Source organism: Bombina bombina, chromosome 4, assembly GCF_027579735.1.
Source record: "Bombina bombina isolate aBomBom1 chromosome 4, aBomBom1.pri, whole genome shotgun sequence".
In the NCBI taxonomy this organism is placed as follows: Eukaryota; Metazoa; Chordata; class Amphibia; order Anura; family Bombinatoridae; genus Bombina; species Bombina bombina.
In genome coordinates, this window is record NC_069502.1 from 1,156,402,371 (window position 1) to 1,156,416,224 (window position 13,854).

At 38.2% G+C, this 13,854-nt stretch overlaps 1 protein-coding gene across 1 annotated transcript in view; it reads left to right on the forward strand.

Annotated features, from left to right (window-relative positions):
- DNAH14 (dynein axonemal heavy chain 14) overlaps positions 1–13,854 on the forward strand; it is a 746,387-nt gene that overhangs the window by 45,905 nt on the left and 686,628 nt on the right. Inside the window, 1 exon segment of the mRNA XM_053712788.1 lies at positions 3,186–3,248. Within this exon segment, the coding sequence (XP_053568763.1) occupies positions 3,186–3,248 (63 nt within the window).

Sequence of the window (13,854 nt, forward strand, 5' to 3'; positions counted from 1 at the left end):
GAAAAATCCTGGAGCATAGTGATAGCTCATACGAAACAAACAATACATTGTACGTCCCTCTTCAAGCTTTACTTCAAACTCCTCACCAGATGGCACTATGTACCTTGCAAACTAAATAAGATATTCGCTTCCTGCTCTTCGCTATGTTGGCGGGATTGCTCACAGATCGGAGATCCCTATCATATCTAGTGGTCATGCCTGGCCATCAAACCCTTTTGGTCTAAGATATTCAGCCTGTTCCAACGCCTCCACCTGATTGAGGGTCTGCCCCCTGAAATTACTCTCCTTCACCTCAACCTCCACAAACAGCCTTTACCCCAACAAAGTTTATTGATCTCAATTTTAATGGCAGCAAAATTTCTCATAGCCAGGAATTGGAAAAAGCATAATCCCCCAAGCTGGCCGAGCCTGATAAATCGAATCACATATCTTAGATCGATAGAAAACTATCTTTACTCTGCTAAATTACAGCTTGACCTTCACTTTCTAATCTGGGAGCCCTGGGACACCATTGGAGAAATGAGATTGCCATCTTTTTCTTAAGGTTGTCCACCATCACCCCTAGTACCAACTCTAATTCCGAAAATTCTCCCCCTTCCCTTCTCCTCCAAAATTGTCCCCCTACTTTTTTTTCTCCTCTTTCCCCCCCCCCTCTTTCCCCTCTGTTATTCCTTTCACCGAATGCTCTCTGCTTATCCTAGAAGGCCTTCACCCTTACCCGTAAGAGAATGGAGTACACTCTTAACTTAGTATCGAAAGCAGCAGAAGGTTCCTGTTATGCTGCTTAGTTTATAAAGAAATTCAGAAATTTTCAGTTACGTGAAACCCACAAAAGCACAAATTACTGTTTGTTGTTTACATGTTTCATTTTCAAACTTTGTTTAGATAAAAAGAGGAAAACAAGAGAGTTCTGACATATCTTAGCATTTATAGTAATAACACATGATCTCTTGAGATCTGTTTAGTCTCGTAAGTACGCATTCCATTAACTACAGCATTGGTTCATGTACATCTAATTCTTGTTATTGTTATTTAATGATTGTCCTTTTGTATATCTCTGTACAAAATGGTACTACGATATGTGTTTCAATAGAATTCCTCAATAAATAATTTAAATTAAAAAAAAAGGTGTTTATAATGGGGTGCATTTTTAATACAAAATTAGGGTGGATAAAAAATTATAAAATAGATTTTTTTTATTTAAATTGTTTTTTTGTTTTTTTTAAAATAATGTTTTGAGGAAAACTCAATCTAAAGATAGTTTTCTCTTTTAAGATATATTATAATACAACGGTTATTCATTCTGAAATAAGGATTAGTTGTTAATTATGCAGCATATATATATTTAAAAATAAAAAGAACATTTTCTTCTAAGTGAAAAACATAGGTATTTGCAGTCTTCCTAACGCACCTTCAGCTTTAGCGCAGTTGGCCTAGCACACCTTTAGCTTTAGCGCAGTTGGCCTAGCACACCTTCAGCTTTAGCGCAGTTGGCCTAGCACACCTTCAGCTTTAGCGCAGTTGGCCTAGCACACCTTTAGCTTTAGCGCAGTTGGCCTAGCACACCTTCAGCTTTAGCACAGTTGGCCTAGCACACCTTTAGCTTTAGCGCAGTTGGCCTAGCACACCTTCAGCTTTAGCACAGTTGGCCTAGCAAACCTTTAGCTTTAGCGCAGTTGGCCTAGCACACCTTTAGCTTTAGCGCAGTTGGCCTAGCACACCTTCAGCTTTAGCACAGTTGGCCTAGCACACCTTAAGCTTTAGCGCAGTTGGCCTAGCACACCTTTAGCTTTAGCGCAGTTGGCCTAGCACACCTTCAGCTTTAGCACAGTTGGCCTAGCACACCTTCAGCTTTAGCGCAGTTGGCCTAGCACACCTTTAGCTTTAGCGCAGTTGGCCTAGCACACCTTTAGCTTTAGCGCAGTTGGCCTAGCACACCTTCAGCTTTAGCGCAGTTGGCCTAGCACACCTTCAGCTTTAGCACAGTTGGCCTAGCACACCTTTAGCTTTAGCGCAGTTGGCCTAGCACACCTTTAGCTTTAGCGCAGTTGGCCTAGCACACCTTTAGCTTTAGCGCAGTTGGCCTAGCACACCTTTAGCTTTAGCGCAGTTGGCCTAGCACACCTTTAGCTTTAGCGCAGTTGGCCTAGCACACCTTTGGGTTAGTGCTCAAGCGAAACAGAACAAAAAGTTTTTTAGTGTGAACTAAAAAACAATATCACAATATCCAACCTCCAGATATTAGTGCACCTGAGTCTTTCATTCCTCCACTATTTTTCACTCATGCTCTATTTTTACTTTTAACTTGTAATACCAGCGCTAACATGTAATCTAGTCCTATGTTTATTAAAATGTTATACATTGTTGCAAATACTGCTGCAATAGACTGCTTAAAGACACATGCATGCCCCCATGCTCCTATCAGCATACATTGGTTTACTCTTCAACAAAGAATACCAAGAAAACAAAACAAATTTGATAATAAAAAGTTATTTGAAATTGCATGTTGTATCTGACCCATGAACATTTGATTTTGACTTTAGTGTACCTTTAATTCAATTATGATGATTTGCTTGTACCTTTAATGCTATTATGAGGATTTGCTGACATTGACATCTTTAGATAAATAGGTGAAAAGACAAGTGCAGCCTCTTTTTCTGTTTTCAAAATATACTGTAGATTTTAATAATCAGTATAGCCTTGATTCTTTGGACTGTATTTTAAAACTGTTAGACAACACAAATAGCATTTAGGGTAAAGTTATACAATGTTGTGTCAGCTGGCATCATAGGGTTAATTTTCCAATATAAATTCTATTCATTTTTAAATCTGACAAACACATGATGTATTATAATTCTAAAAGCCATTGATGTTGCAAAAGTAATAAATTTACCAGATTCCAAACATAATCCTATCTCCCTTCCTAAGAGAGAGACTGATGTATGATGTATTTGTGTGCTCTGTCAAGCTGACTGTGAAGATCATACATTATACAGATAATTTCACAGACATATATCAAATCTACTGTGGACAAATTGAACAACACTGTGCATCATTTTTTACTTATGTTGCAATAGCCAGAATATTATAGTGTATGTGGTGGAACAAGAGTCGAAAATTCCTTATACCGAGAAGCAGTGTCTAATACATGAAATTATCACTAATTACTTTATTTTACCAATCAGGCTCAGGAAAGCATTTACACTCTGGAAAATCAATGTTCACAGGAATAAAACAGAGAAGTGCAAGTAAGTATTTAATGTATAAATCATGTCTAAAATCATTATGATGTATAGTTGTTTTATAACTTGCCTTATTGTAAACACAATACCAGTAAAAGTCATGTGCTCATGTTAAATGTCTCTCTAATATAGCTCTTCATCAGAATTTCTTTATCAATAATTGTATTTGATCTTCCTGCTTCATTGAATTATTACCTAGATGTCTGCACTAATTATTCATAAAATGTGGGCTTCATCTATGTCACAATTATAGACAAACACAATCTGACTAAACTAATAACACACAAACAGTAGTACCTTTTTAAAGTTTTAAAGAAGACATTGGGTTACATTTACTAGTGGCCATAGGTACAAGGGCCCCTGTACGGCCAGCATAACGGCTAGCGGGCTGCAATAGGCTGCTGCATTTATCATTGCACAAGCGGCTGCCAATCGGCACTTTGGAGTTGTCATAGCAGGTTAACGTTAGCTAATCAAATGCATATGTGTTATCCCGGCCCACTGGGATGAAGTAAAGACCTTTGAAAGCCCTTAGGAAGCCTATGTAGAGAATGGGTAGGATTGCTCTCTATGTAACAGCCCAGTCAAAAGTGGAAATGAACGGTGTGGAGGGACAGAAGATACCAAGTAGGATTGCAAATCTTGTATTATAAAATATATATAGACTTTTTTTAAAAAATAATAATAATTATGCATTTTTTTTGTACACTAATATATTATCATAATTCAATTGAGATGCTGGGGCATGACCTGAGGAGTGCTGTGCAATCAAAAAACCAATTGATTAACTGAAACAGATTTGTAGGGTGGAATGGACCAAAATTCATCCTCAATGTTGTACAAGTCTTATCAGCAGCTACAGGAATTGTTTGGTAGAGGCTGTTGCTGCTAGAAGAACATCTACAAGTTACTAAATTCAAGGGTTCACTTTTCAAATGTTCTTCTGTTATTAATTTAGTCAGATTGTGTTTGCCTATAATTGTGACTTAAATGTAGGTCGGACCACATTTTGGGCTAGATTACAAGTGGGGTGCTATTTAGCATTGCCGATCGAGTGTTAACTTCACTAGAAATAAGCTTTTTGCATGAGTCAGGTTGCACTCGTATTACAAGTTGAAAACTTGCAAAATCATGACTCCATTAACATATTCTCTCAATAGAAGTCAATGGAGAGCACAGTAGAATAAAACCTAACACCTCACAGGCTGACCCAACAAAAGTTATGAATATTTCACATTCCAATGTTCTTCATTTACAGAATAATGTTATTTTTATTGTTAATACTTCTTTCCTATGACATGGAGAGTCCACAAAACATTCTAATTACTAGTGGGATATTCACTCCTGGCCAGCAGAAGGAGGCAAAGAGCACCCCAGTAGAACTGTTAAGTATCACTTCCCTTACCCATAACCCCCAGTCATTCTCTTTGCCTTGATCACGGGAGGATGGCGAAGATGGTGTCTGAAGATTTTAATCCTTTTAATGCTTTTAATGGGTATTTTTCCCTGCAAGCAAGGATTGGGACTATGCTGTTTCCATGTCAATCTCTTTAGTAAGATTAATGGTGGCTATAAGAAGTTAGAAGACGGCGAGGTAGTTTTTGCTTAAAGTTCTAACATTATTGCTACCACTATTATACAAAGCCAGAGTTGGGTTACTCTGTTCTTTCATTTCTATAGGTGCCTGGTAGATATGGTGAAGCTGCCACACCGCAGAAAACAGCTCCTGTCTGACAGAGCAGGATCCACAGGTAAGTGCTTTCCCTTCTAGGTTTGAAGGTACTGGCACTACAGTGGTTACATATTTGTGGAAAGTATTTAAATCTGTTTTAGGGGCAGACGCATCGACATCAAGAACGAAAGGCAGGACAAGGTTAGGATGAGCCAGAACTGGAGCGGCAGCAAAGGCAGTCTTAAGACTATCAAAGGCCTTAATGGCAGTAGGTGACCAATGGAGTGGATCATTCTCTTTACGGGTCATGTCTGTGATAGATTGACCAAGGAAGAAAAGTTTTTAATAAACTTTCTATAGTAATTGGCGAACCCCAAAAAACGTTGAATAGACCGAAGACCAACTGGGCGAGGCCACTGCAGAACTGCAGATAACTTGTCAGGATCCATGGAGAACCTTGCAACGGAGATAACATAACCTAGGAAGGTTACTTGAGTCTGATGGAACTCACATTTCTCGAGTTTACAAAACAGGCCGTTCTCACGTAGTCTCTGAAGAACCTGTGTAACATCAGAATGATGAGCCTCAAGTGTGGGTGAGTGTATGAGGATGTCGTCTAAGTACACCACAACACACTGTTGCAACATATCTCGTAGGACATCATTAATAAAAAAACAGCAGGAGCATTACATAGGCCAAAGGGCATTACAAGATACTTATAATGCCCGCTCTTGGTGTTAAATGCTCTTTTCCACTCGTGGCCATCCTTAATCCTAACGAGATTGTATGCTCCTCTCAAATCAAGTTTTGTAAAGACCGTAGCTCCCTTGAGGCGGTCAAAGAATTCTGTAATAAGCGGAATAGGGTAAGCATTCTTAATGGTAAGACGATTAAGACCCCTATAATCGATACATGGTCTTAACTCGCCACCCTTTTTCTTCACAAAGAAGAAGCCAGCCCCTGCAGGAGAGCAGGATTTGCGGATGATCCCCCGCGACAGAGCATCGGCAAGATACTTCTCCATAGCACAATTCTCTGCAACAGACAGAGGGTACACCCAGCCCCGAGAAGGAATGGCTCCGGGTTGCAGGTCTATGGCACAATCGTAAGACTGGTGAGGAGGCAACGTACCGCCACGCACCTTGTCAAACACGTCTAGGAACTCTCGGTACTCCTCTGGCAATTGAGTGTAGTAGTTTTGTTGGCTGTACGCGGTGTTTGCTCCTGGTTGCGGTATTATGGCAAAGGCCACATTGATTTGGGGAGTTACGCTGACAGCGTGAAGTGTCGTGGCGACTGCTACATACATAGAGTAAGCAAGCTGTGTTGTGCTGAGCGTCAGATGACAATTGAACTCCGGGGAATGACGGTAGGTGAGGGTGTACAGAAGTGTGTCAGTTTATTTACGGGAGGCGTCATGCTCTGGCTGGCAGTGACACTCAGGTATGGACAGGTGCACTGCACTCACCGGCTGTCAATGACTCTCATGTAGGTAAAGGTACAATCCGGCAGGCAATCAAGTAGGGACAGGAAAGCTTACCGGCTGTCAGGGTCTCTCATGTAAGGACAGGTACACTAACCGGATGTGACACTGATGTAGGGACAGGTGCACTCACGGGCTGTCAGTGACACTCATGTATGGACAGGTGCAATGATGTGGCTGATGGAGCAAGCATCAATCTGCCCTAGAAGAAAGGGACAGATAATCCGCTGCCCAGCTGAGTACACTTATTATTTAATACAATACTTTTTGGAAGGTTTCTGGGATAGCTTGAAGTTTGTTTTGTATTAAGTGCAAGTGATGTGCAGTGCTGCATTACTTATTAATGTATACAGTTGCATGAGATCTTATGGCAGCGGTGGTGGGGTTTCCGCTTATGAGGTCTTTTAGGTTAAAAAATAACGTCCAAAGTGGACCTGATATCAAGTGCTAGCCAGTGAGGCACACATTTTAAAATTAGGTAAGTGTTGTTAATGTATCTTTGGACCCATGTCTGGAAAATATCAGTGCTGTAACCTGGTGACTGCAAAGCTCTGCAGCCCTCTACAAAAGCCAAAGGGAATCTGTCACATTAACAGTGTTTTTATAATACTGTAAAGATAAACATATGTATGAGAGTGGTGTGCTGTGTGTTTTGCATGACAGTGTGTGCATTGTTTGAGAGGGTGTGTGTGTGTTGTATGAGAGGGTGTATGTGTGTTGTATGAGAGAGTGTGCGTGTGTTGTATGAGAGGGTGTGTGTGCCTTGTATGAGAGGGTGTGTGTGCCTTGTATGAGAGGGTGTGTGTGCCTTGTATGAGAGGGTGTGCGTGCCTTGTATGAGAGGGTGTGCGTGCATTGTATGAGATGGGGTGCGTGCGTGCGTTGTATGAGAAATTTTTAGACCAAACCTAAAAAAGGGTCGCGAAGATATGTGGTATCACTGGGTCTTGGGAAAAAAAGTCTGAAGAACCCTGCTCTAGAGGAACAGGGTCTAGGATTCTATTCAAATCTATTTGTAGTTTCCAAGAAGGAGGGCACTTTTTGTCCCATTCTGGACCTAAAGTGTCTCAATCAATTCTTCAGGGTTCCGTCCTTCAAGATGGAGACCATCCGTTCTATTCTTCCTTTAGTCCAAAAGAGTCATTTCATGACGACCATATATCTGAAGGATGCGTATCTTCATGTTGCTATTCACAGGGATCATTACCAGTATCTAAGGTTTGCCTTCCAGGACAAAAATTTACAGTTTGTTGCCCTTCCTTTTGGACTTGTTACAGCTACCAGAATTTTGTCCCAGGGTATTGCTGTGGTGCCTTATCTAGACGACATTATAGTTTAAGTGCCATCTTTTCATCTAGCAAGATCTCATACAGAGATGTTGTTGTCTATTCTACGTTCTCACAGTTGGAAAGTGAATCTGGGAGAGAGTTCCCTTGTTCCAGATACAAGGGTTTATTTCTTGGGAACAATCGTAGATTCCCTGGCCATGAAGATTTTTCTGACGGACGTCAGAAAATCCAAGCTTCATGTTTCTTGCCTGTCTCTCCAGTCTGCTATTCATCCATCTGTTGCTCAATGCATGGAGGTGATTGGACTGATGGTTGCCTCCATGGACATCATTCCTTTTGCTCAGTTCCATCTGAGACCTCTACAGTTATGCATACTCAGTCAATAGAACGGGGACCACTCAGATCTTTTGCAGAAGATACATTTGGATTCCCCAAAAAGAATCTCACTCTCATGGTGGATTTCACAGGACCATCTGTCTCGTGGCACATGCTTCCTGAGGCCTTCCTGGGTGATTGTGACATGGGACGCCAGCCTGTTACGCTGGGGAGCAGTTTGGGGTTTCTTAAAGACACAGGGTCTGTGGACTGCAGAAGAGTCGTCTCTTCCAATAAACATTTTGGAGTTGAGAGCAATTTTCTATGCTTTAATAGCTTGGCCTCAACTAGCTTTGGTCCGATTTATCAGATTTACTATCTTGGAAGGTTTTGTTTCTTCTTGCTATTTCTTCTGCTTGTGCGATTCCCCTTACCTTATTTTTCATGCTTATAAGGCAGTCCTTCGTAATAAGCTGGTGTTTCTCCATAACGTAGTGTCGGATCGCAACATTATTCAGGAAATTGTTGTTCCTTATTTTTGTCCTAACCCTTCTTCCCAGAAGAAACGTCTTTTGCATAACTTGGATGTTGTGCATGCTCTTAAATTTTACCTTCAAGCAACTAAAGATTTTCGGCAGACTTCTGCCCTATATATTGTTTTTCTCTGGTCAGCGTATGGGTCAGAAGGCCACTTCTACCACTCTTTCTCTCTGGTTGAGAAGTGTTATCTATTTAGTTTATGAGATAGCTGGACAGCAGCCTCGTGAGAGAATTACAGTTCATTCCAATAGAGCTGTTTCATCTTCATGGGCTTTCAAAAATAAAGCTTCTGTGGAGCAAATCTGTAAGGCGGCCACTTGGTCCGCTATTCATACTTTTTCCAAATTCTGCAAATTTGATACGTTTGCCTCAGCTGAGGCTTCTTTTGGGAGAAAGGTTCTTCAAGCGGTGGTGCCTTCAGTTTTGGCCCACCTGACTTGTTCTCCCTCCCTATTCATTCTGTGTCCTCCAGCTTGGGTATTGGTTCCCACTAGTAATTAGAATGTTTTGTGGACTCTCCATGCCATAGAAAAGAAAATAAAGTTTATGTTTAGACATAAAAAAACCCGAAAAACTCCGGCAAACCTCCAGGCGTAAGAGAAAAAAAATGTCCTTTATTGTGGCGGAAAACAAGCTAAAAGACATGAATAAAAACAAAAAATCACAGCAGGACTAGTGTCAAAGTTTATGTTTACCTGATAAATGTATTTATTTCCGGACATGGAGAGTCCACAACCCACCCTTATTCAAATTAAGATGGCAGTTTTTTTGTCTTGTCCTCTATACCATTGTGCTATCTTCTTTTTCCGTTTTGCTTCGGAGGAATGTCTGGGGGTTATGGGTAAGGGAAGTGATTCTTAACAGATCTGCTGGGGTGCTCTTTGCCTCCTCCTGCTGGCCAGGAGTGAATCTCCGACTAGTAATTAGAATGTTTCGTGGACTCTCCATGCCCGGAAAAAAATACATTTATCAGGTAAGCAAAAATTTTGTTTTCTATATGTATTTGTATATACCTATACCTGTATATCTATTCCTTTAGATATATAGGTATAGATATCTATTTTACATTAAGATTATCATATATATATATATATATATATATATATATATAATAATAATAATAATAAAAATACATTTTTTTTCTATGTGAAGAACATAGGAATGTAAAACATGCGTAACACAATTCGTGTTTTGCAAGTTAGATCTAATGTGGTATCGGGTCAACACACAAAGAATTACTAAACTCAAAGTGCGTTTTTTAAATATTACATATAAAAAAAAAATATATAATTATTAAAAATTATTATACATACTGTAAAAAAGAATGTAATATTTCAAAAGCGCACTTTGAGATTACCAATTCTTCATCTGCGCTAACCCGACATTGCGTTAGATCTAAAGTGCAAATCCTAAACGCGTTGAGCATATTTTACATTCCTATGCTCTTCACATAGAATATTTTTTAATTTGTATTATTAAATATATATTTATATATATATATATATATATATATATATATATATATCTGATAATGTTAATCTAAACTAAATATCTATACCTACAGTATGTATTTTAAGGAATAGATATATAGCTATAGATATATACAGATATATAGTTTTATATATAAAAGTCCAATTTTAAGTGCACTCACTGTTACAAATAGACAACAGTCGGGGTGCTGTGTATAACGTATACATCCATTGCATTTATCCTGTTTAAGAATAAAACGCTGCACTCACCGGTCTTCATGAACAAATTCAGTTTAATCTCATCAAATTAACATTTTCGATATACAAATGCCCCATTTGTATATAGAAAATGTTAATTTGATGAGATTAAACTGAATTTGTTCATAAAGACCGGTGAGTGCAGCGTTTTATTCTTAAACAGGATAAATGCAATAGTTATATATATGTATATATATATATATATTTACAATAAAAATAACATATTCCCTAATATGAAGAACTTTGGGATGTGAAATATGTACAGTATATATACAGTAAAACACATAAATACATGCACGCACACACACACATATATATATATATATATATATATATATATATATATATATATATATATATATATATATATATATATATATATATATATATATATATATAAAATAAAGAAAGAATCCGGACGTCTGCTCAAAACAAACGATGCACTTTATTGTAAAAAAATAGCGTGCTAAAAAAAATAGCAGCACCATACAAGCAAAGTTATGCAGGTGCAAAAACTGAGAGTAGCTATGGCCAGATGTTATGAGGGCTAAGTTAGGAGCATCAGGAAAGGGCCTGTCTTACGCGTTTCAGCTCTTCTTGAGCCTTATTCATAGACTGCATAGTACCCAATTCTAGTATGCAAATATATATATGCTAACCTAATGCTAACCTATACAGTATATACAAACAAACAGAATAGCACTCCAAAGGTCTTTCAGATGAAGTAGTCACTTTAATAGTGAACGTTTTCGGATCACAGAGGATCCGTCCTCAGACTTACAAAAGTACTTTTGTAAGTCTGAGGACGGATCCTCTGTGATCCAAAAACGTTCACTATTAAAGTGACTACTTCATCTGAAAGACCTTTGGAGTGCTATTCTGTTTGTTTGTATAGCTTTTGTGACCAGCACCCAAGGCTTTTGTTTACTAGTATCTGGAGTGCACTTTGTTGGGATTTTATATACAGTATATATATATATATATATATATATATATATATATATATATATATAATATAAAAAGTCTATACACCCTTGTTAAAATGTCAGGTTTCTGTGTTGTAAAAAAATGAGACAAAGATAAATAATTTCAGAACTTTTTCCACCTTTAATGTGACCTATAAACTGTACAACTCATTTAAAAAACAAACTGAAATCTTTTAGGTGGAGGGAAGAGTGTGCACTCTTATAACTGGGGATGTAGCTGTGTTCAGAATTAAGCAATCACATTCAAAATCATGTTAAATAGGAGTCAGCATACACCTGCCATCATTTAAAGTGCCTCTGATTAACCTCAAATAAAGTTCAGCTGCTCTAGTTGGTCTTTCCTGAAATTTTCTTAGTCGCATCCCACAGCAAAAGCCATGGTCCACAGAGAACTTCCAAAGCATCAGAGGGATCTCATTGTTAAAAGGTATCAGTCAGGAGAAGGGTACAAAAGAATTTCCAAAGCATTAGATATACCATGGAACACAGTGAAGACAGTCATCAAGTGGAGAAAATATGGCACAACAGTGACATTACCAAGAACTGGACGTCCCTCCAAAATTGATGAAAAGACGAGAAAAAAACTGGTCTGGGAGGCTACCAAGAGGCTTACAGCAACATTAAAGGAGCTGCAGGAATATCTGGCAAGTACTGGCCGTGTGGTACATGTGACAACAATCTCACGTATTCTTCATATGTCTGGGCTATGGGGTAGAGTGGCAAGACGAAAGCCTTTTCTTACGAAGAAAAACATCCAAGCCAGGCTACATTTTGCAAAAACACATCTAAAATCTCCCAAAAGCATGTGGGAAAAGGTGTTATGGTCTGATGAAACCAAGGTTGAACTTTTTGGCCATAATTCCAAAAGATATGTTTGGTGCAAAAACAACACTGCATATCACCAAAAGAACACCATACCCACAGTGAAGCATGGTGGTGGCAGCATCATGCTTTGGGGCTGTTTTTCTTCAGCTGGAACTGGGGCCTTAGTTAAGCTAGAGGGAATTATGAACAGTTCCAAATACCAGTCAATATTGGCACAAAACCTTCAGGCTTCTGCTAGAAAGCTGAACATGAAGAGGAACTTCATCTTTCAGCATGACAACAAACCAAAGCATACATCCAAATCAACAAAGGAATGGCTTCACCAGAAGACGATTATTTTTTGGAATGGCCCAGCCAGAGCCCAGACCTGAATCCGATTGAAAATCTGTGGGGTGATCTGAAGAGAGCTGTGCACAGGAGATTCCCTCGCATTCTGACAGATTTGGAGTGTTTTTGCAAAGAAGAGTGGGCAAATCTTGCCAAGTCAAAATGTGCTATGCTGATAGACTCATACCCAAAAAGACTGAGTGCTGTAATAAAATCAAAAGGTGCTTCAACAAAGTATTAGTTTAAGGGTGTGCACACTTATGCAACCATATTATTTTATTTTTATATTTTTTCTTCCCTCTACCTAAAAGATTTCAGTTTGTTTTTCAATTGCGTTGTACAGTTTATAAGTCACATTAAAGGTGGAAAAAGTTCTGAAATGATTTATCTTTGTCTAATTGTTTTACATCAAAGAAACCTGACATTTTAACAGGGGTGTGTAGACTTTTTATATCCACTGTATATATATATATATATATATATATATATATATATATATATACACACATATTTAGTGTATATATATATGCATTATAGCCCTTTGCAGTCAAACACCTCCTTGTTATATACCATATACCTTTGAACCCTTATAACTTTTTTTTTTATATTTATGTAACATGTTTATCAGATAGTGTTTATATGATTTTCAGTGTATTTATGTTGTGTTTAATACAACTTTCTTTTAACGTACTACCATCTGCGCAAGGTCTTCAGTCGCGCTAACCCATCAAGCATAAAATGCAATTGCGGTCCCACGATCTCGTTTACTTTTCAAATTATAATAAGAGTGCTATTTCCGTCACACGCAAGAAGCTGAAAAAAGCCGATATCGCTTGCGTGCAGCAGTTTGTGCATCACTTCTAATCTAGCCCTTAATGAATAATTAATGCAGAATTCCAGGTAATTACAAAGGGTTTACAAACTTTCTCTTGCACCTACATGCATAGAATGCACCAGATATAAAGCAGTGCATTGAAAAACATCTGTATACAAAATAAATCAATTCAAATATTTGTAAAAACATAATTTTAAAATCAATATTTTGACAAGAATAAGTTTGGATGCAGCAAAGAAGAACATTACATTTCATGTTTCTTTAAGCTTTTTTAAAAACCCTTTCTGTTGAAATCTAAAACCAATAGTGGTTTTAAAGGGACATACAAGCGCAAATATAAAATATTCTAATGTGTTAGAGCACTTTATTGTTGCACTTTTGTCTGCATTTAACTATTTGTTTAACCCCTGCAAAGGTGTTAAAGGAACATGAAACCCAAAATTGTTCTTTTATAATTCAGATAGATTATACATTTATAAAAAACTTTCCAATTTACTTCTGTTATTGATTTTGCCTCATTATCTTGGTATCTTTTATTAAAGAAGCAGCAATTCACTCCTGGGAGCTAGGTGAACACATTTGTAAGCCAATGAAAATGGGTCATACAAGCTCA